Here is a 22515-nt window from a genome sequence, read left to right on the forward strand (position 1 = left end):
TTATCCCCAAAATGACTTTTAGAGCAGTTAAAAAAAATTTTTTTTAATTGTGCTTTAGTTGAAAGTTTACAGAGTAAATTAGTTTCTTATTAAACAATTAATACGCAAATTGTTTTGTGACCTTGTTTGCCAACCCCACGATGTGTCAACACTCTCCCCTTCTCCACCCTGGGTTCCCTGTTTCCATTCATCCAGTTTTCCTGTCCCTGCGTTCTCCTCTTTGCTTTGGGGCTGGTGTGCCCATTGGTCTCATATACACCATTGGACTATGAAGCGCGTTCCTCACATGCGTTATCGTTTACCCTATAGACTTGTCTAACCTTTGGCTGAAGGATGAACCTCGGGAGTGACTTTAGTACTGAGTTCAAAGGGTGTCCAGGGGCCCTACTCTTGGGGTTTCTGCAGTCTCTGTCAGACCAACAAGTCTGATTTTTTTTTGTGAATTTGAACTTTGTTCTACATTTTTCTCCCACTCTGTCTGAGACCTTCTACTGTAATCCCTGTCAGAGCAGTCAGTGGTGGTAACTGGGCGCTATTTTGTTTTAAAGCCAGAATCTAGTCAAGGTTTATGGATTGCATATTGTTGTTGTGCCTCTTTACCAGTTGTTGTCAAGCTGATTCTGACTCATGGTGACCCCGTGTGTATCAGAGTAGAACTATGCTCCATAGGGTTTTCAAGGCTGATTTTTTGGAGTAGATTGCCAGGCCTTTCTTCTGAGGTGCCTCTGGGTTTAAGTCCTCAGACCTCCAACTTTCCAGTTACCAGCTGAGCACTTTAATTATTTGCACCACCCAGAGACTCCTGTGTCTCTTTGTTGTTTTTGTTAGTTGCTGTCGAGTCGATTCCTACTCATGGCGACCCCATGTGTCACAGAGTAGAACTGCTCCATAGAATTTTCTTGGCTATAATCTTAACGGAAGCAGATCGCCGGGCCTTTTCTTTTGTGGTACTGCTGGTGGGTTCGAACTGACAATCTTGAGGTTAGCCGTTGAGTGCAAACTCTGTATGTCTGTTGTTGTTATTCTTGTTAGTTGCCGTCGAGTCAATTCCAACTCATGGAGACTCCCTGTGGGCAAAGTAGAGCTGCCCCATAGGGTTTTCAAGGCTGTGACGTTTTGGAAGCAGAGGCCTGGCCTGTCTTTCAAGGCACGGGTTGGTAGGTTTGAGCCACCAATCTTTTGGCTAGCAGTTAAGAGCAAATCATTTGTACCACCCAAGGACCCCATATGTCTCTTTAGTCTCCTTTAATCTGCAGCAATTCCCTCCTCCCTTTTTTTCCATAACTGTCAAAGGGGTTTTCTGTGCATGCCCAGGCCCCACTCCAGGCTGGTTCCCCTTCACCCGCACCCTATTGGTCAGTAGTCAAGAGTTTCCTTCATACCTAGCAAGTAAGACCAGGGACCACGAAGGCTTCAGCCTGAGGCAGGTGTGGTGGGCAGGTGGGTTCCTGGCTGAGGGGATCTCTACTCTCCCCCGAGGTGAGCAGGCCAGGAGCTGTGTGAATTTCCAGCTATTCCTGAGACAGCTTCACGGGCCTGGGGCTTGCAGCATTACTCTACCAGCCAAACAGGCCTGGGCCCCTTTCTGGACCTCAGTTTCTTCATCTAGACAGGCAAGAGGCTGGTGACCATTCGATTGAAGTGATGAGGACAGGACCACTTTATCCATTCGTTCATTCATTGAGAATTTATGGGGCATCTGCTCAGTGCCAGGCAAGATTTGGGGGATAAGAGAGTGCAGGGGACATGGCCCCTGCAGTCACGGAGCTACCAGGCTCATGAGGGAGATGGACAAGTCAAACGATGAGAAGATGAGTAATGGTGTCCAGGGCACCTAGTACAGGTGTGGTCCTCATCCAGAGGATGTACATCTACACTGGGACTCAGGGCTGAGGAGGATTTAGCCCTGTGAAGGGTGGAAAGGGGAAGTCCCAACAGAGAGAACAGCCTGGGCAAAGGCCTAGGAGCTAGCCAGAGCAAGTTCAGAGAATTGAGAAAATTCTGTGCGGCTGAAGCTGAGAGCGATGAGAAATAAGACAAGGGAGGACAAGGGCAGTGCCTTGTCACCCAGGCCAGAAAACCTGGTCTTACTTCTGGGATCTGGGGGAGCCAGAAGGGATGGTGGTTGGTTGTTAGGAAGCTTTTGGGTACAGAGAAGTTGAATGAAATGTTGGCTTTTGTTTTGGTAAAATTTTATTGACATTAGCCACACAGGAAATGCATATCTTATAAGCACGCAGCCCAGTGAATTTTCACAGAGTGAGCCACTTATGTCAGCAGCATCAGGATCAAGAAACAGAACATTACCTGTCTTACATAAGCCTCCTGTAGCCTGCAGGTACCCTTCTAGGCACATACCCCGCCACGAATAACCCCTGTCTGACCTCCATCTCCGTAGATTAGTTTTACCTGTTTTTGAACTTAATATGAAGGAATCATACAGTATGTGCTCTGTTGCATCAGGACCAGACCTCCCTCAACAGGTCTGTGAATTTCAACCACGGTGTTGCCTGAAGCAATAGTGTTCCGCTCATTGCTGTAGACTTTTGTACTGTGTGAGCAGCCCTGACAGTGAGCACTGGGTCCTTTCCCTGGGCGATTATGAGCAGTACTGCTGTACACTTGCTTTTGATGGACAGGTGCACTTACTTTTACCAGGTACGTGCCCAGGAGTGGAATTGCTCAGTCATGAGTCATGCATTGGTTCAGCTTTGGTATAAACTGTGCCACAGTTTTCCAAACCGTTTGCAAGAGCGTTCTGGTTGCTCCACGTGATCATAAAGCTGGCTTTCAGTCTCAGTTATTTGTGATCATCTCTTGCTGACACCCCAGCGGGGCCCTCTCCAGCTCCAGGCTCAGCAGACTTTAATGCCCCCCACCCCTCAGAAAGCAAAACCTGAAGGCTAGGGTGGATGAGGATGGAGGATGGAGTTTGAAGCCTCTGGAGCCCCCACTGATAGTTGGAGGTGGCGAGAGCTGAGCTGGGCTGGGCTCAGGAAAACCTCTCTGAGCACCTGCTAAGGCAGAGAGGGGGTCACCGGTTTGAATGTGCCAGAGAGGAGGATGTGGTGGGAGGCGCTGCTGGGTTCCTGCTGCAGGTGATGGCGCCCAAGACCACGGGTCTGTTGCCTGGGGCAGGAAATGAGCTGGCGGGCTGCCTTGGGCTACAGAGAGTGACACAGCCCTCCACACCACCTCTCCCTAAAATATCACAGACCAGGACTGGCTGCATCACGGGCTTTGGCTGCTGCAGGGGGAATGGCGTTGGACATAAAGAAGGCCTCCCCCTGGGAGATAAGGACATGGACTCTAGAACAGGGACAGGCTAGAGCTGGAAGAAGGCAGGAGACGGATAAGGGCCCCAAGGGCTACACTCAGCCCAGGGTGGAATGCAGGGTCCCTGAGCCGTCAGCTGATGGCGGGTCCTCTGCAGCAGCCAATCAGTCTTTGGTTCAGCTAGTTTGTCAGTCAAAAAACTGGAGGTCAAGAGACCACCCGCTGTGGGGGGTGGGAGCGGAGAAAAAAGGGCCAGGGAGCAAAGGCACCTCGGGCTAGGCCCCAGGCCAAGGCATTTGTAGCTGTGATATGAGTGGCCATCTTAGGGTTCTGCAGTGCTCAGCTTATGCAACTGTACCTGGTGGTCTCTTGGGAACTCAGTCAGGTGGGGAAAAAGGCCAGGGATGGGAGTGGAGGCCCAATGGCTTCTTCCTGAGGAGCTGGTGTTGGGCATGACCGTTCTGCTGGAGGAGGTGAAACGCATCGCAGGCAGAGGGAAGAGTGTGGGCAAAGACCAGAAGGAAGAGGGGCCCTGAGGCTGTCCCAGGCCTACATGTATCCCACCAAAGCCTGATCTGGTCTAGAGCCCGGTGCTGAGCCTCCCTTCATGACGAAGCAGGGAATGGGCTGCTAGGCCCAGAGCTGAGGCACAGGCTGGGGAGGAGGTGTGGGGAGAAAGGCGGGGTTGCTAAGCAGGTGACATAATTTGCGGGCTCAGCTGCCGAGGCTGCACAGAGGAGCACAGCCCAGCTGCCTAGGCCCTCTGCCCTCAGCCCTGCCCCAGATCGGCCCCCTCAGCTGTGCCTGGGCTGTCATTCAAGTCATTCAATAAATATTTACTGTGTCCCTGCTCTGTGCCAGGCACTATTGCAGTCCCCAGGAACAAAATGAGGAACAAGAGAGGCAAGGTCCCTGGAGTACTTACAGTCTAGTGGGGGAGACAGACAATAAACAGGTAAACAAGTAAGCAAGATACTATCAGATCATACCTCACACCATGTACAAAAACTAACTCAAAATGGATCAGAGACCTAAATATAAAATCTAAAATGATAAAGATCATGGAAGAAAAAATAGGGACAACTCTAGAAGCTCTAATGCATGGCATAAACAGAATGTAAAACATAACTAACAATGCACAAACACCAGAAGAGAAACTAGATAACTGGGAGCTCCTAAAAATCAAATACTTATGCTCATCAAAAGACTTCACCAAAAGAGTAAAAAGACAGCCTACGGACTCAGAAAAAATTTTTGGTTACGACATATCCAATCAGGGTCTAATCTTTAAAATCTACAAGATACTGCAAAACTTCAACAATGAAAAGACAAATAACCCAATTAAAAAATGGGCAAAGGGTATGAACAGGCGCTTCACCAAAGAAGACATTCAGGCAGCTAAGAGATACATGAGGAAATGCTCACAATCATTAGCCATTAGAGAAATGCAAATCAAAATTAAAATGAGACATCATCTCACCCCAACAAGGTTAGCATTAATCTAAAAAACACAAAAATAATAAGTGTTGGAGAGGTTGTGGAGAGACTGGAACACTTATGCACTGCTTGTGGGAATGTAAAATGGTACAACCACTTCGGAAATCTGTTTGGTGCTTCCTTAAAAACTAGAAGTACCATGAGATACAGCAATCCCACTCCTTGTAATATATCCTAGAGAAATAAGAGCCGTCACATGAATAGATATATGTATACCCACGTTCATTGCAGCACTGTTCACAATAGCAAAAAGATGGAAACAACCTACGTGCCCATCAACGGATGAATGGATAAATAAATTATGGTATATTCACACAATGGAATACTATACAACAATAAAGAACAATGATGAACCTTTGAAACATCTCATGACATGGATGAATCTGGAAGGCATTATGCTGAGTGAAATTAGTCAGTCGCAAAAGGACAAATATTGTATGAGACCACTACTATAAGAACTCAAGAAAAGGTTTAAACACAGAAGAAATTATTCTTTGATGGTTACAAGGGTGGGGAGAGAGGGAAGAATTCACTAACTAGATAGTAGACAAGAATTGTCTTAGGTGAAGGGAAGGACAACACATAATACAGGGGAAGTCAGCAAAACTGGACTAAACCAAACGCTAAGAAGTTTCCTCAACACAACAAAACACTTCAAGAGACAGGGTAGCAGGCGGGGGGTTCTGGGGACTATGGTTTCGGGGGACATCTAGGTCAACTGGCATAACAAAGTTTATTAAGATGTTCTGCATCCCACTTTGGTGAGTAGTGTCTGGGGTTTTAAAAGTTCGTGAGTGGCCGTCTAAGGTGCATCAATTGGTCCCAATCTACCTGGAGTGAAGAAGAATGAAGAACACCAAAGACACAAGGGAAATATTAGCCCAAGAGGCAAAAAGGGCCACATAAACCAAAGACGCCATCAGCCTGAGACCAGAAGAACTAGATGGTGCCTGGCTACCACCAACGACCGCCCTGATAAGGAACACAATGGAGAGTCCCTGATGGAGCAGGAGAAAAGTGGGGTGCAGAACTCAAATTCACGTAAAAAGACCAGACTTGATGGTCTGACTGAGACTAAAGGAACCCCAGAAGACTGTTAACCCAGAACCAACTCTTCAGACAAAGATTAGACTGGGCTATAAAACATAAAATAATACTAGCGAAGAGCGTGCTTCTTAGTTCAAGTAGATACCCTAGACTAAATGGGCAGCTCCTGTCCGGAGGCAAGATGAGAAGGCAGAAAGGGATAGGAGCTGGTTGAATGGACACAGAAAATCTGGGGTGGAGAGGGGGAATATGCTGTCACATTATAGGGAGAGCAACTAGGGTCACATAACAATATGTGTATAAATTTTTGTATGAGAAACTAGAGCTGTAAACTTTCACCTATAAGCACAATAACAAAAGATACTATCACAAGGTGGTAAGTTCTGAGAAGGGAATAAAGCAGAGTGAAGTGAAGAAGCTGAAGAACTGGGTTGGGGGGCAGAGCTGGCTGGAGAAAGCACCTCTGAGGAGGTGACAATTAAGCAAGGCCCAAGGAATGAGACTGAGCCAACCTTGGGGACAGTGAGAGAGAGGGTTCTGGGCAGAGGGAGCCGAAAGGCAAAGGGCCTGAGACAGGAAAGAGCTGGGGGCTGTCTGCAGCATGGAGAGCAAAAGAGGGAGAAGGTGGGAAGCGGCTAGATGGTGCAAGACCCTGTGAGGGGCAGTAAGGGGTTTGCACGTTTTTCCTAAGTGCACGGGAGCCCACTGAAGCAGGAGAAAAAAACAGGGTGTAAATTACAAGAGTAAATTTAAAAAACAAAATGAAACAAAAAAACACCCAGGTGGCTATTACCACAAACCTAGGCAAATTGATGGTGGCCAGGGTGGTAGCAGGGAAGCAGAGAGATGTTCTCTAGATACAGTTTGGAGGGAGAACCAACTGTGGGGAATAAGGGAAAAGATGAAGCAAGGATGTTCCCCAGACTTCTGGCTGCAAAATGGAATGGTTAGTCGTGCCATTTTTTGCTGTGGGAATAATGAGAAGGAGTAGGCTTGGGAGGACGAGGCTGTGAATCCTGTTTTAGACACTGTAAGTCTGAGATGTCTGTTAGATAATGGGCGTTTGGTTATTGTATTAATTTCCATTGCTGCTCTGACAAATTACCACGAACGTAGTGGCTTAGGACAACACAAATTCATTATCCTACAGTTCTAGAAGTCGGAAGTCCAAAGAGGTTCTTACTGGGCTAAAATCAAAGTATCGACAGGGTTGTGTTCCTTCTGGAAGCTCTAGGGGGGAATGTGTTTCCTCACCTTTTCCAGCCTGTAGTGGCCACCTGCATTCCTTGGCTTATGGCCCCCTCTTCCATCTCTAAAGCCAGCAACATAGCATCTTCAAATCTTTCTCTGACTCTGGTCCTCCTGCCTCCCTCTTATAGGGATCCTTGTGATTACACTGGGCTCACCCAGCTAATCCAGGATATTCTTCTCATCTCAAGACCCTTAACTACATCTGCAAAGTCCCTTTTGCCATGTAAGGTAACATATTCACAGGTTCTGGGGATTAGGTCATGGACACCTTTGGGGGGCCACTATTCTGCTTTCTGCAGCTACATGTGTCTAACATCTGGTGGAGAGATGACAGGGCTGTAAAGGTGGGCATTTCAGCATTTACAGGTGTATTGAAGCCATGGGATTGTGGAGATCACTAGGGAGAATGTGCTGACAAGGAAGAGAAGGACCAATCTCAGGATTCAGTGACACTGAGAAGTCAGACAATGAAGGAGCCAGAAAAGGAGTCTGAGGAGTAATAAGAGAGAGGAAATCAAGGAGGGGTATTTCAAGGAGGAGATGGTGGCCTACGTCTAGAGCTGCCTGAGAGGTGGTGAAAGATGAGGACTTTGGATTTGGCAACATGGGGATGACTGGTGACCTACACAGGAGCTTCTAAGGGTGGAAATTGACTTGAAGTGGGTTAAGCTGGGTGGGACGCACATACACAGGGGTAGACCTTATTATTTTACTCTGTAAACCATGGAGATAATGTGAATGATATATTTCATAATTGAAAATATTTAGAGTGATGGGAAGTGAGGAAGTGGAGACAGATCCTCATTCCTGGCCCCACTCTGTGCTCTCTAGTCAGCCCCCCAAGCCACAATAACCACATCATGACCTTTTAAAAACACAGATTAATCACAAGCTTCACCTTCATGGTCTTCCTACTACTGTCTCATAAAGATCTTTGACTGGGTTGTTGTTACCAAGCCAAGCCTCAGGTCCCCTTCCCCACTGTCTTAGTTTCCTAGTGCTGTTGTAACAGAAATAGTATAAAGGGGTGGCTTTAAAAACAGAAATGTGTTTTCTCACAGTTCTGGAGGCCAAAAGTCCAAATCAGGGTCTTAGCCATGTTGATTCCTTCCTTGTCAGTAGCCCTGGGTGTTTCTTGGTTCCTTGGCGTTCCTTGGCTTGTAGATGATCCTCACGTGGCAGCTGTCCTCCTCTGTGTGTGTCTCTGTGTCTATTCTGGTCTTTTTATAACTCAGAAGTGATTAGGTTTAGGATCCATCTTATACCAGTATCACCTCATTAGCACAACAGAAGAAAAATGCTATTTCCAAACAGGATCACATCCATAGGTACAAAGGCCAGGAATTCAATGCATATTTTTGAGGACACACTTCCATCCTGTCATGGATTGAGTTATGTCCCCCCAAAATGCATGTTATCAGTTGTGTAGGGCCATAATTCCCAGTATTGTGTGATTTTCCTATATGTTGTAAATCCTGCCTCTATGATGTTAACGAGGGAGGATGGGCGGCAGTTGTGTTAGTGAGGCAGGACTCCACCTATGAGATTGGATTGTGTCTTGAGGCAATCTCTGGAGATATAAAAGAAAGAAAGGAGCAGAGAGACTGGGGCCCTCATATCACCAAGAAAGCACTGCTGGGAGCAGAGCGTGTCCTTTGGACTCGGGGTCCCTGTGCGGAGAAACTCCTAGTCTGGGGGAAGATTGATGAGAAGTCTGACAGAGAAAGACAGCCTTCCCCTGGAGCTGACACCCTGAATTTGGACTTTTAGCCTACTTTACTGTGAGAAAGTAAATTTCTCTTTGTTAAAGCCATCCACTTTTGGTATTTCTGTTATAGCAGCACGAGATGACGAAAACAAGTCCATAGTCTCACTATCCCCTACTTATAGCCCCTAGGATGGGGACCTCATTCTCTGCCTCAGCGCAGCCTGATCTTCTCTGGGCAGTGTGGATAGTGAGAATATTTAGGCTGATACTAGACTCTCTGCTGTCTCCCTGGTCTGGGCTAAGGGTGGAAGGCAAGAGGTTTGCAGTTGGGAACCACATCTCCTGAGGCTGCCTTAATCAGGCCAAGGGGCGCACTCCCACACCTCCGGTTCTGAGTGATGCAGAGGATGGGGGCACTAGTGTGCACTGTTTGGGAAATACCATCACTAAGGCCAAGTGAGGCAGGCAGGGTGGCTCCTTGGTTCTTCCACCCGCACCCTAGCAAAAGAGTGGAGTCTTTATTTAACACCAAGACTGCCCCCATCTCTGTCAGGGTAGGTGGGCAGGCAGAGAGGGGTTGCATTTAACCATTTCCTGCCTAGAGCTGTGCAGTTGTGGAGGTTGAGCAAATGCCGTCCCCTTAATGCATAGCCTGGAGCACTGGTGGCGCAGTGGCTAAGAGCTACAGCTGCTAACCAAAAGGTCAGCAGTTCGAATACACCAACAGCTCCTTGCAAACCCTACGAGGCAGTTCTACTTTGTCCTATAGGGTCACTATGAGTCAGAATTGACTCAATGTCAATTCATTTTTTTTTTCTTTTTTTCTTTAATGCATAGTCTGCAGTCCTGAGCTGGGGATCTGCCTGCTTTTCCAAGGTCTGGGCCTCCTCCCTGCCAGACAGGGGACCTGTGGGCCTGGAATGGGAAGACTGTGCCTGGACAGACAGGGATGGGAAAGGAATTACCAGGCAGCTCAGCTCTGTTGTCCACCCTCCCACTCAGGCTACTCGTCACCAGCCCTAGAGCCAATGGGTCAGCAGGGCCCCTGCATCGATGTTCCCTCATCCTGGGTGAGATCCTCTGTCAGCCAGTAGGTAAGTCAGCTCGGCTCCAGGGTATCTGCCCCAGGTCTGGCTTTCCAGGAATCCCACTCATCCCAATCCAAAGCATTCCAATCCCACCCCCACCTACTCTAGTCTACCCCATCCCTAAATTCCAAGGCCACCCATGATAATCCATCCCATCTGAATACCCAGTCCTGTCCCAACCCAATCCTAATCTCAGCCACCTCTCCTGACCCAATCCTAACGGTACCTAAAATTTACCAAGTGCTCACCATGTGCCTTGTACTCTGCTAAGTGCTTCATTCACATTTAATCCTTACAACCAGGTCATTTTACAGAAAAGAAAGCTACAATTCAGAGAAGTTAAGTACTTTGGTTGGAGTACCTGGGTGGAATAAATGGTCAAAGTCCTCAGCTGCTAACTGAAAGGTTGGTGGTTTCAGTCTATTAGGAGGAAACTTGGAAGAAAAGCCTGGAAATAATACTTCTGAAAAATCAACTATTGAAAATCCTATGGAGCCATTACTGAACATATTGATCAAAGATTCTATAGAAGAATCCTGATTTTCAAAAGGGAAAATGCAGAACAGAATTTCAAATTCTCATGGAATCTAGACTTTCTGGAGCCATGGAGGCAAGAGAAACCCCTGAAACTATTGCCCTGAGATAATCTTACACCTTAAACCAAAAATATCCCCTGAAGTCTTTTTAAAACCAAACAATAGTTTAGCTTAACTAGTAAAGAATGTCTACCTTGAGCATTATAATCTTTAAAAAAAAAAAAATCTTTTAAGGTCTATCTACATGGGATCAAATTGACAAGAGCAACCAGAAAGATTAGATAGGAACCTTAGCGGGCAGTGAGTTCTTGTTAATGGGGGAGGAACAACTCAGAAAAGGACGGTGAGAATAGTTGCACAACTCGAAGAATGTAATCAATGTCCCTGAATAGTACATGTAGAAACTGTTAAATTGGTGTACGTTTTGCTGTGTATATTCTCAACAAGAACAACAAAAAAATAATATAATAAATTATAAGAAAAAAAGAAGAGAACCCTATGAAGCACACTTCTATCCTGACATATATGGGGTTGCTGTGAGTCGAAATCGACTTGACAGCAACTGGTTAAATATACTGGTGGCTGGTATGACCAAAGTCACACATCTAGTGTTGGTGACACTACAGATACAAACCCAAATCTGCCTGACTCCATAACCCAACCCATCTCAATACAACTCCTCTCACTTCAATGGAATCCAACTCTATGCCACCCAATCTAACTGTGGCCATCTTGATGTCTAGCAAGGGGGCATCTATTAAAAAAAAAAAAAACACTAATAAATGCTATTTGAATGAATGAACAGATGAACTGAATTCATTCATTAACCAAACTCTACTCATCCCACCCAATCCAACTCAAGTCACACATTTGGTAACAACCACTTGGCTGTGTAAAGTAGAACCCTTACCTCTGTGAGAGGCACTGAGTTAAACAGAACTCAACCTCTGACGGCACAGTGACCAGATGACACTGTGGTTCTAAAATAAGACAGTGTCCTGGCAGTTCCTCATGGAACTCTGACCAAGGTGGGCCCGTGCCCTCTTGCTTCAGGGTTGCCTCGCAGTGTCCCTCCCTCCTTATCTGGCTTTAACTATTTCAGAGCATGGCCTCATCCCAAAAGGGAGACATCAAGGAGTGACGGTTGTCCGGAACCACCATGGTGTTTTGGTGAGTGTGCCTGGGGTGGGAGGATGGAGGGCCTCAGGGAGGCTGTTGCTGACCCCGGGGCTGACCCCTGGGGCTAACCCCTGTGGTTGACCCTGATGTTGATAGCAGTCCTGACTGGCATGTTATTCTCAGGGCTGAGCCCAGCTGACTCCCTGGTGCCAATCCCAGGGCTAACGTGTACTCTATGTGACCCAGCACTGACTCAGGTGCTGACCTCAGCTTTGACCCCAACACTGACCCCTACCCTGGGAAAGGGTGAGCAAGCTCTTCCTGTGTCCCCTGCCTGGTACTGAGTACTAGAGTGGGGGTGATGGTGTGGCCACAGCTAAGGGACCTGAGCTGGAGGTGACTTAACCTTTCCCCTCTCTTCTCTTCCCTCCCCCAGATTTGCATTCAAGAAAAAACCCGGAAGTCCCACAGCCTCAGCCCAGAGCTCACAGGGACCTGCAGCCTACTGGCTCCCAGCTTCTACCCCCGGGCCCAGGCCTACTTCATCGACCTTGGTGAGGATTAGACACTTACTGGCCTTTGGCCTTTGGCAGCTCTAAAGAGGTTTCCTTGGGTCCCCAAGGGAAGGCACCAGGACAAGGAGACATGGAGGCCCAGAAAGAGACAGGGCAGGCCCCAGACCCTCAATGAAAGAAATTGAGCACAGCTAAGTGTGGGCTTGCCTGAAAGTGAACAAGGGGCTTTCTGGCTCTAATCTCTTCCATGCGTGTTTTTTAAAGAAAATCTCCTGGACCCAGATGTACATGTGGATGCTGGAGACTGCTACAGGAACAAAAAAAGCAGCATAGAGGGGAATGAGAACTCAGCCAGGTGGCGCCGGGCACTGGAGGAGGTTGAAGAGGAGGAAGAGGAAGCTGGTGAGGAGATCTAGGTGCTCCCAGAAGCTGTCAGCAATGACCCCCAGCTGGCAGCCTCTAGGGTGAGGTGTGCCTCCATCTGGAAGATAGAGAGCAGTGGCTGGACTCTACAGGCTGGCCAATCGCAGCCTCTCCCCCTCATGTTACAGATGGGGAAACTGAGGGCCAGGGAGCAGATGTGACGGGAGTGACTCACAGCAAGTAGAGCTGGAGCACATGGAGTGAGAGGGCAGTAGTTCTAGCTCTCTCTCTGCCTTTGAGACAAAAGTTTCACCCTTGGGAACGTCACTAAATTCCTCCCTGAACTAAGCCCTGCTGTTGTTGAGTGCTGGCAAGTCGATTCCAACTCATAATGACCCCATGTAATCGAGTAGAACTGCCCCATAGGGTTTTCTTGGCTGTAATCTTTATGGAAGCAGATTATCGGGTCTTTCTTTCACAGAGCTGCTGGGTGGGTTCAAACCGCCAACCTTTTAGTTAGCAGGGGAATGCTTAACCATTGCATCACCAGGGCTAGGGGCTTAAAAATCCTTCGGTCCTGCCCCAAATCCCATGTCCACTCCTCCCTGTCTTGACCCAGGCACTGAGATCGCCATTATCTTGGATGGCTCAGGAAGCATTGATCCCCCAGACTTCCAGAAAGCCAAAGACTTTATCTCCAACATGATGAGGACCATCTATGACAAGTGCTTTGAGGTAGGCTTCTCTTAGAGCTGGTCTCACATATTCTATTAGTTATCTGTTGCTGTGTAACAAACTATTTCCAAACAACAACCATTTTATTTGCTCACAATTCTGTGGGTCAGCTATTTGGACTGGGTTCAGCTGGGTGGTTCTTCTTGTCTTACCTGGGGCTACTCCTGCAGCTGCAGGCACCTAGTTGCTTGACTGGGGCTAGATGGGCTTAACATGGCCTTACTCACTATCTGGCAATTGGTGCTGGCTGTTAGCTGGGCCGAGTATCTCCAGTAGGACAGCCTAACTTTATCGTGGCAGTAACATCCCAAAAGGCCAAGCCCCAGTGTACAAGCAGTTTTCACTTCTCTAATTTACTGATGTCCCATTTTTTTTTTTCTTCATTGGCCAAAGCAAGTCACATGGTCAATCCCATAATCAATATGGAGGGCAGCTGCACAGGAATATGGGATGCATTGGGGAGCCAAACTTATCACAGCTGCCTTTACCCCTGCTTGCTTAGAGATTCCCCTCTGGCTTAGCATCTCCTCCTGCCCATGGATAAGGTGGAATCAGAGGGTCCCTTCACTGCTTTCAGGGGAAGCCATCAAAGGGGCAGGGGTGGCCTTGGGCACGGCAGCTTTGCCAACCTGCTCTCCACTCGGCCCCTCCCCTTCAGTGCAGCTTTGCCCTGGTGCAATATGGGGGAGTGATCCAGACTGAGTTTGATCTTCGGGACAGCCAGGATGTGATGGCCTCCCTTGCCAGAGTCCAGAACATCATTCAAGTAAAGAATGTCACCAAGACGGCCTCAGCCATGCAGCACGTCCTGTGAGTGTGACGGCAGTGGGAATTACCTACGAGGTGCCGGCTACTGGCCCTGCTCGGAGGCTCTGTGGCATCATGCCTGGAGGAGGTGGAGCTGTGAAAAGGAGCGGAACAGACCCACTTACATGAAATATCTAGAATGGGCAAATGCATAGAGACCAGAGTTTATTAGTGGTTACCAGGAGATGGGAGCTCTGGTGGCACAGTGGTTGAGTTCGACCACTAACCAAATGGTCGGCAGTTTGAATCCACCAGTTGCTCCTTGGAAACCCTATGGAGCAGTTCTACTCTGACCTATAGGGTCGCTAGGAGTCAGAATGGACTGGGGGGCAACAAGGGTTTGGTTTTAGGTTTACCTAAAAGAGGGAGGGAGGGAGGGAAAGAGGGGAAGTCATTGTTTAGGAGGCACTATCTGTTAATGGTGACGGAAGATTTGGCACAGATACAGGTGACGGGCGCCCGTCACGATGAATGCAATCGATGGCACTGAATCGTACACGTAAAAAAGTTTGAACTGGCAAATGTTGAGTTATATACATTTTTACCACAATTAAAAAAAAAAAAAAAAAAGGAGGGGACCAGGGCTCTAGCTCTTCCTTGGCTGAGAGGGGCTGTGAGCTCTTTTAGTACAGCCTTGGCTGATGGATGACACCCCCCAGGACTGTCTTCCACCGATTCTCCTTGTGAGCGATAGTACAGCACAGTGCTTACAAGGCCAGGCTCCGTGGCCAGGCTGCCTGGGTTCAAATCCCAGCTGCAGTTTGTACTCAGGTGTGGCCTTGCACAAGCTGCCTAACCTCTCTGGGCTTCAAATTCCTCGCATTTAAAATGAGAATAATAATGACACTTGCCTCATAAAATTTTGTGAGGATTGGATGGGTTAAAATATGTGCAGTGTTTACAACAGGGCCTGGCCTAGCATTCGGCGCCCATAAGTGCCATGTAAGTATTAGCCATGGTGATTAATATCGTCATCATTATTTCTTAATGTCATTGTCATTCCTGCACACACAGCAAAGGCATAGACCCAAGTGCCGTCCAACACCTTTCGGTTAGAAGCAGGTGAGGAGCCAGAACAGGTGTATTGGAGCCCCACATCTACCCAGCCTCACCCACTGTGTGATACAAGAGGCATCACCACCCGTCTTTGGGCCTTTGTTCCCCATTTGGGCAGGTTAATCCTCGCTGAGTCTAAAACAGGTCCAGTGAATGAAATCTCTCCAGAGCCCAGCTGTCCCTCTGGCAAAGTTCCCTCTTCATTTATTCTCCCCTCCTTAGAGACAACATCTTCACACCAAGCCATGGCTCCAGAAGAAAGGCAGCCAAGGTCATGGTGGTGCTCACCGATGGGGACGTATTCCAGGACCCCCTCAACCTCACAACTGTCATCAACTCCCCAAAGATGCAGGGTGTTGAACGCTTTGCCATCGGGGTAAGAGTTGGGAGCTGGGGGGTACCTCCTGACCCTGCACAGACCTGGGCAGGGAGGGGCCAGGACTCCTGATAGTGGCTTCTGGTTTGCCATCATCCTCTGTAAGCAGATTACCCAAAGCTTGCTCTATTCACAAACACTCACCAACTTCTCCTGATCTCTGTACCCCATGCCCTGTGCCCCCCTGGGTTTCCCCACTGAGGGTTCGTGTCCCAGTGGTGGTAGTGGCTCACTTGCCGAGCAGGGATGAGGAAGGCAGTGACACCAGGGAAGATTCCTGGAGAAGATGGAGCTGAGCTGAGTCTTGGAGGCCAAACAGGAATAGCTACTAGGGCATGAGGGGCAGGAAGGGCTTTGCAGGCAGAGGAAACAGCACGTACAGAGGTGAGAAGGAGCCTGGTGTGGTCAGGAAAACACATAGCTTGGTAAAAGTGGAGCCCAGAGTGCGTGGGGAAGGAGAACAGGGAGCAGGGAAGGAAGGAGACGATGGGTGATGGAGGGCCCTGGAGCCAGGTCTGGAGAGCCATTGGGGCTGGCGGGAGACAGCCAGCCCTCTGGGCACTGACGCACTGCTGGGGAACCGCTGTGCAGGTGGGGGATGCGTTTAATAGGGAACAGTCTGACAGAGAACTGAAGCTGATCGCCTCAGACCCCGATGAGACTCATGCCTTCAAGGTGACCAACTACACGGCGCTGGGTGGGCTGCTGAGCAAACTGCAGCAAAGTATCATCCACACGGAAGGTGCGTGCTCCAGGGCCCTGTGCCCACCGGGGGCAGTCCCCTCGGAACTCAGCAGGAAGCCCAAACCTTGCACTCCAGCCCCAGCTCTGCTCCACCCAGTGTGGCTCTCTGAGGGACTCCCATCACCTCTCTGAGCTTCAGTTTCTCCATCTCTAAAAAGGCAACAATACCCCCAGCCTTGCTCACTTCCCAGAGTCTCTGTGAGGCTCTGATGAATGGAACTGGTACTGGAGACACGGGATGAGGAGAACTGTCTCGAAAGAGGGAGCAAACTACTCACATCCCTGAAACGTAGACTGAACCCAGGACTCCACTCAGCCTGGTGCTCTTCCCGAGACATCCAACACTGTTCCCCTGGGAGCGAGGCCAGGCTGGACCTTTCCCTTCTCCTTGGCTTCACGGGGCTTCTTGGCTTCCAGGTGCGAGCGGAGATGCCCTTCACTTCCAGCTGGCACAGACTGGGTTCAGCGCCCAGATCCTGGATGAGGTATGTGGCCAGCTCAGCACCAGGCAGCTCCCCCTTAGAGGAGGGCTGAGAGAGGAGGGGCCCAGTGGCACCCAGGCATTCAGGGACATCTGGCTGGCAGTGGAGAGCGCTGCCCTCTCTGGGGATGCCTCTGAAAGAGCCATTTTAGGATAAAAGAAACCACTTCTCCTTGCTACCCCATCTGAACCTTTGAGATAGAAAAATGGCCATATTTATTACAGATAGTGGTTTTGTTCTGTGTGCTCAAGGATTGAACTATTTCCCTTAGTTCAGGTGAGAAAAAAAGGATTTGGCCTGGGTGGGCTTGCCAGTCAACTTGCTCACTTCTCCACACTGGACAGAGGGTTCCCCACAGATGGGAAGAGAGACAGGAGGGGGAAGACACACGCCCTCACTCCACACAGGGACCTGTGTGGGAGGCCCTGAGGATGAGACAACTATCTTGCTCAATTTACACATTTTTTTTTTAATGCACAATATCTGGGCTTCTGGCCAACTTTCTGCTCCGGGGGAGGGCTAGACTGGAGGCGCAGGAACTCAGTGTTTGCCACCTCACCTTCTTGTCTGCATCTCTGGCCAGGTGGGCACAGAGCCTGCGAGGTACCGCTGCTCTGGCCGGCAGAGTCGTGGCCACTGGTGAGCAGCCCCTTGGTCCCTTCGTCCAGATGGACTTCAGTCCTGTCTCTTGCAGGAGCAGGTGCTGCTTGGCGCAGTCGGTGCCTTTGACTGGTCGGGGGGCGCGCTGCTCTACGACACACGCAGCCGTCGGGGTCGCTTCCTGAGGCAGAGGATGGTGGACACCAAGGCTGCGCAGTACAGCTACCTGGGTGAGGGCGGGCCTGGACGTACCTGGTGAGGGCGGTGCCTAGACAGGGACCCTGAAGCTGAGCATTAGGATGCCTAGTGGGGGCGGGCCTTGGCAGGTCACCCGGATGAGAGGCAGAGCCTGATGGGGACCCCAAGGCTGAGGATGCGACCACCTAGGTGGAGGTACGCGTTGCCTGGGCGACCTGGGCGGCTGCCTAGGGGAGGAGAGGGTCTCCCGTTTACTAAGGGTGGTGAACGACCCCTCACCTCTCACCTCGGACCTCGTGTTGCATGGGTGGTGAACGTGTGTATTTTTAGCGAGGCTAATGTATGACGGTGTATCACACCTGTGGTGGTGAACATGCGTAGTTTTAGCGAGGCTATATGTATGACGGAAGCCTTGGTGGCATAGTGGTTAAGTGCTACGGCTGCTAACCAAAGGGTCGGCAGTTCGAATCTGCCAGGCGCTCCTTGGAAACTCTATGGGGCAGTGCTACTCTGGCCTGTAGGGTCGCTATGAGTAGGAATCAACTCGACTGCATTGGGTTTTTTTTTTTGTTTGTTTTATATGTATGATGGTGTGTCACACATGTAATGACCTGCGACATGTGTGAGTGGGAGCATTCGGTGATGCCAATTTTAAGGGTGAGAAACACAGTCTCACCACTTCAAAGGCCTGACTGGGGAGGCGAGGGGACGGAGAATGGCCAGATGGGAGCTCCTGGTCACCACCGGCACCCCCTGGCCCCGCAGGTTACTCGCTGGCAGTGCTGCACAGGGCCTGTGGTCGCTCCTTTGTGGCGGGTGCTCCACGGCACAAACAGCACGGCGCTGTGTTTGAGCTCCAGAAGGAAGGCACAGAGGCCATCTTCCTTCCAGTGCTGGAGGGAGAGCAGGTATTTGCCGGGGAAGACCCCCCTTATTAGAAATGGGGGACCCTGAGTTCCCAAGGGAAACAGGGCCCAGGACACACTGTGCGTCAGGGACCTGTCTGGGCAGAACTCGGGCTTCTGGGCAGAGCTGGGCAGTGCTTAGTGGCTAGGGCTGGGCTCTGCATGTCTGATCCCCAGCTGGTTCCCTCCACTGTGGAGCCTCTGGGTGGTGCAAATAGCTTAATACACTCAACTGCTTACCAAAAGGTGAGAGGTTCAAGTCCACCCAGAGATGCCTCAGAAGAAAGGCCTGGCAATCTACTTCTGAAAAATCAGCCATTGAAAACCCTGTGGAGCACAGTTCCACTCTGACACACACGGGGTTGCCGTGAGTCAGAGACATCTGGTTTCCCTCCACTGGACTCCGGTGTACTCTGGTGAACAAACTGGCCTGGAAGGACCCAAATCTGGTCATCCCAGAAGAGCAGGAGCAGAGGTCTAGCCCCCTGAGGGGTGGGGAGAGGACCTCCCCCACACCCCTGGTGAACTGAGTTCCTCTGGGCTGTAGATGGGGTCCTATTTTGGCTCTGAGCTGTGCCCTGTGGACATCGACATGGATGGGACCACGGACTTCTTGCTGGTGGCGGCTCCATTTTACCATGTTCACTGGGAAGAAGGCAGAGTCTTCGTGTACCGCTTGAATCAGCAGGTGGGAGCGTCTCCATCTTCATGAGCTTGCCGAGGCCATGGGTCCTCAGCCTGGCGCAGAACTGATGGAGGCTGGGAGTGCCGGGGCCCTGCCTTTGCACCAGAGGGCAGATGGTGATGGAGGTGCTTCAGGGCGGATGTCTGCTGGCGGGGCAGCTGCTCCTCTTCAACCCGCTCCACATCTTTCTCACCCAAGGCAGTCAGTGATGATGATGACGACACCCCTCATAGCTGCCCAGTTGACAAAGCACGCTTGCCCTTGATTTCACTCGTTTCTCACAATAACCACGGGTGGTAGCAGTCATTTTACAGATGAGGAAGCTGACACGCATTGATGTGGAGACTTTCTCAAGGTTATATAGCAATTGTGGGTGGAGCCAAGGCTGGAACCTAGGCCTCCCAAGCACCAGTCCAGTCCCCCAACCCTGAGAGCAGAATGGGCAGGCTCTGGGCCTAGAGCTGCAAGGCAGGAGGGCCCCAGCTTTACCACTGGCTTGCTGTGTGATGTTGGGAAGATCCCTTGCCTTTTCTGAGCTTTAGACTCCCTGCTGGAGAATCAGAATCAACAAGCCCAGTGCGTGTGCCTCCTGGGTGGTCATGGGGTGGGCTGCCTATGCCCTTCTGAGGGCTGAGCTGCCTGCTTGTTTTACAGCATGGCTCCTTCTCCTTGGCACACACACTGAGTGGGCACCCCGAGTTCACCAATGCCCGATTTGGCTTTGCCATGGCGGTTGTAGGCGACATCAGTCAGGATAAGCTCACAGATGTGGCCATTGGGGCCCCCCTGGAGGGGGCTGACGATGGTGTCAGCTTCGGCAGCGTGTACATCTACAATGGACGCCAGGACGGCCTCTCCGCCAGCCCTTCACAGGTGACCTGTGGGGCTTCACAGTGCCCACCCCCTCCTGCCTCTATTCTGGGGCTCTGACCTCCCCATTGTGATGGCTGCAGCCGGAGCCAGCTCCAGACCTAAGTGCAGGCGGGCCTCAGGGGGCTGGGAGTGCTCAGTGAAGGAGGGGGGTTCCAGGCCAGGACCTCAACCAGGCCCTTGGGGCGGTGGGGGGGGGGGTTGTGGTCATGTCATCTATTTCTTGACCTATATCTCCCTCCTTCTTTGGCATTCCTGACCAGGGGCCTGCCTCAGGCCTCTGCTTCCTCTCTGCCCCTTCTCTGGCTCCTGTCCCCCACCCAGCCCCCCCATGCCTTAACTCTCATCCCCGAGGCTCCATTGGCAACCGCCATGCGACATCTTCTATGGGCAGTTTCCCCCACCTCCACCTAGTTTCTCTCCTGAGCTTCCACCCTGTATGCTTCCTGAGCACCTCCTGCTGGATGGCCCCGGGCATCTCACTCTCACCTGCCTGACGGAAAGCATCCTTTTCCCCAGACCTTCCCTCCTCCTCCAGCACCCAGACTAGAAACTGAGGGCAATCCCAGACACTCCGACCTCTTCCTCATACTGCACAGCCTGTCAGCCCCCAGGTCTAACAAGTCTACCTACTCACTCCCACCCAAATCCAGCCCCTCCTCTCCACCCCTGCCACCAGTGCCCTCCCCTGGACTCCTGCCTCCTCCCAGCCTCCACCCTGTGCCTCCAGTGCAATTCTGAACATGTCACTTCTTCAAAAAAGCCTTTGAGGACACTCCCCACCCCCACTGCATGTCCAAGTCCAGCCCCACATCAATTCAAATCCCTCCTTGCACCCAGACTCCCTCCTGCTCCCCCCATTCCTCCAAGGACCCTGCTGTTTCCCTACCCCTGCTTTCCTCACTCACCCCTTCCTGCCCTGAATGCCCCACCCCCTTCTCTGCCTTTCAAGTCCCACCTGCCCTTTAATCCCCTTTCAAATGCCAGTTCCTTTGGGAAACCTTGCCCTTCCCTTCCCTCTTGTTTGATTAAGGGACCTCCAGGGTGGGGACCAGGGCTGATCGTGATGGTTTGCATAAGACCAAAAGGATCTCCCCCTTCCTTACACTCTCTGTGTCTCTCCTTCTACAGAGAATCAGTGCCTCTGCGGTGGGCCCAGGACTCCACTACTTCGGCATGTCCCTGGCCGGTGGCTTCGATTTCAGTGGCGACGGCCTTGCTGACATCACCGTGGGCACTCTGGGCCGGGCGGTTGTGCTGCGGTAGGTGTCTGCCTTGCCTGCTGGGGTCCCGGGCCCCAGCCTCACCCATTGTCCCTGTCCTAAATGGCCCCATGAAAACACCAGACACTGGGGAGAGGAGTAAGTGCAGCAACTCAGGGCACAGGCCTGGAGTTGGCCATTTGGGTTTGAACCTCAGTGCTCACTTAATGGTGTGCCCTTGGGCAAGTTATTTGACTTTTCCAAGTCCCAATGTTCTCATCTACAAATAGGAATAATAATAGTGCCTCGTCACAGAGTTAGGAGGCTTAAGTGAGGCTATACATACAGAGTACTTGGCACAGTTGTTATCCACGGCATTGATGACGAACTGCAGAGTTGCTGTGCTCCATCCCTAAATGAATGATCAAGTCCCATAGATGTAAATATCTGCCCTGTCCTCCTCACTCAGCACCTCTCTTGGCTGTTGCTCAGGGCATCTCAAAGTTAACATGTCTGAAATGTCTTCTTACTCTCATGTACCCCTCATTCCCCCAAAGTTCCAGGCATCCCTGATTCCTCTTTTTCCTTCCCCCACTACCCCATCAACAAGGTTTTCTTTGCCCTGCTTCCAAATATCTTTCAGTCCTTCCTCTTCTCTCCATCTCTGCTACTACCTCGAGCACAAGACACTGTCATCTCTCACCTGGACCACTGCCATGGCGTTCTTCCCTGCTTCCACTCCCTGGGCTCCATTCTTCACCGAGAATGTGGGGTTTTCACTTTGCTGTTGAAAACCGCACTGTGGCTCCCGTGTAGAGGAAAATCCAAACCCCTTACATGGCCTCCATTCTCACCCCCTGCTACTACCGTCTTTCACTAATTATGTTCGGACACACTGACCTTTGTGTTTCAGACAAACCAAGCTCGCCCTGGCACAGGCCCTTCACACCAGCTGTTCTCACTGCCTGGAATGCTCTTCCCCCAGGTCTTTACATGGCTGGCTCGTTCTTGTTAACAGATCACAACTGAAATGCCTCCTCATCGGTGAGGCCATCCCTGAGCACCCAATTTAAGTAGCCTCTGGTCTCTGTTACCTTAGCCTACTTTATTTTTATTATAGCATTACCACTAGCTGCTATCCAATTGATTCTGTCTCATGGCAACCCCATGTGTGTTGAGTAGACCTGTGCTCCATAGGGTGTTCAATGGCTGTAATCTTTTGGAAGTAGATTGCCAGGCCTTTCTTCTGAGGTTCCTCTGGGTGGATTTGAACTGCCAACCTTTTGGTTAGTAGCTGAGTCCTTAACCATTTGTGCCTCCTAGGAATTCCATGGCATTACCAATACATAGTATTTTTCTGTTTCCTCTTCTTTATTTGCTTTTATCTGCTTTTCCACTAGAGTGGGGACATACCTCTTTCTCTACCATACCCTGAGGATTCAGAATAGTACTTGG

The 22515-nt window shown here is 50.4% G+C and overlaps 1 protein-coding gene across 3 annotated transcripts in view; it reads left to right on the forward strand.

Moving 5' to 3' along the window:
* ITGAE (integrin subunit alpha E) overlaps positions 1–22515 on the forward strand; it is a 68536-nt gene that overhangs the window by 17374 nt on the left and 28647 nt on the right. For 2 of the 3 annotated variants that reach the window (XM_049858693.1, XM_049858694.1), the window contains exons 3-16: positions 9782–9873; positions 11506–11573; positions 11959–12076; positions 12302–12439; positions 13020–13135; positions 13794–13945; positions 15221–15374; positions 15966–16116; positions 16536–16603; positions 17295–17430; positions 18164–18306; positions 18851–18991; positions 19643–19861; positions 20990–21120. In XM_049858693.1, coding sequence (XP_049714650.1) covers positions 9782–9873; positions 11506–11573; positions 11959–12076; positions 12302–12439; positions 13020–13135; positions 13794–13945; positions 15221–15374; positions 15966–16116; positions 16536–16603; positions 17295–17430; positions 18164–18306; positions 18851–18991; positions 19643–19861; positions 20990–21120 — 1827 coding nt within the window. Of the gene's footprint in view, positions 1–9781; positions 9874–11505; positions 11574–11958; positions 12077–12301; positions 12440–13019; positions 13136–13793; positions 13946–15220; positions 15375–15965; positions 16117–16535; positions 16604–17294; positions 17431–18163; positions 18307–18850; positions 18992–19642; positions 19862–20989; positions 21121–22515 lie in introns of those variants that run through there. The other variant, XM_049858695.1, reaches the window with a different exon arrangement.

This window comes from Elephas maximus, chromosome 19 (genome assembly GCF_024166365.1).
Source record: "Elephas maximus indicus isolate mEleMax1 chromosome 19, mEleMax1 primary haplotype, whole genome shotgun sequence".
In the NCBI taxonomy this organism is placed as follows: domain Eukaryota; kingdom Metazoa; phylum Chordata; class Mammalia; order Proboscidea; family Elephantidae; genus Elephas; species Elephas maximus.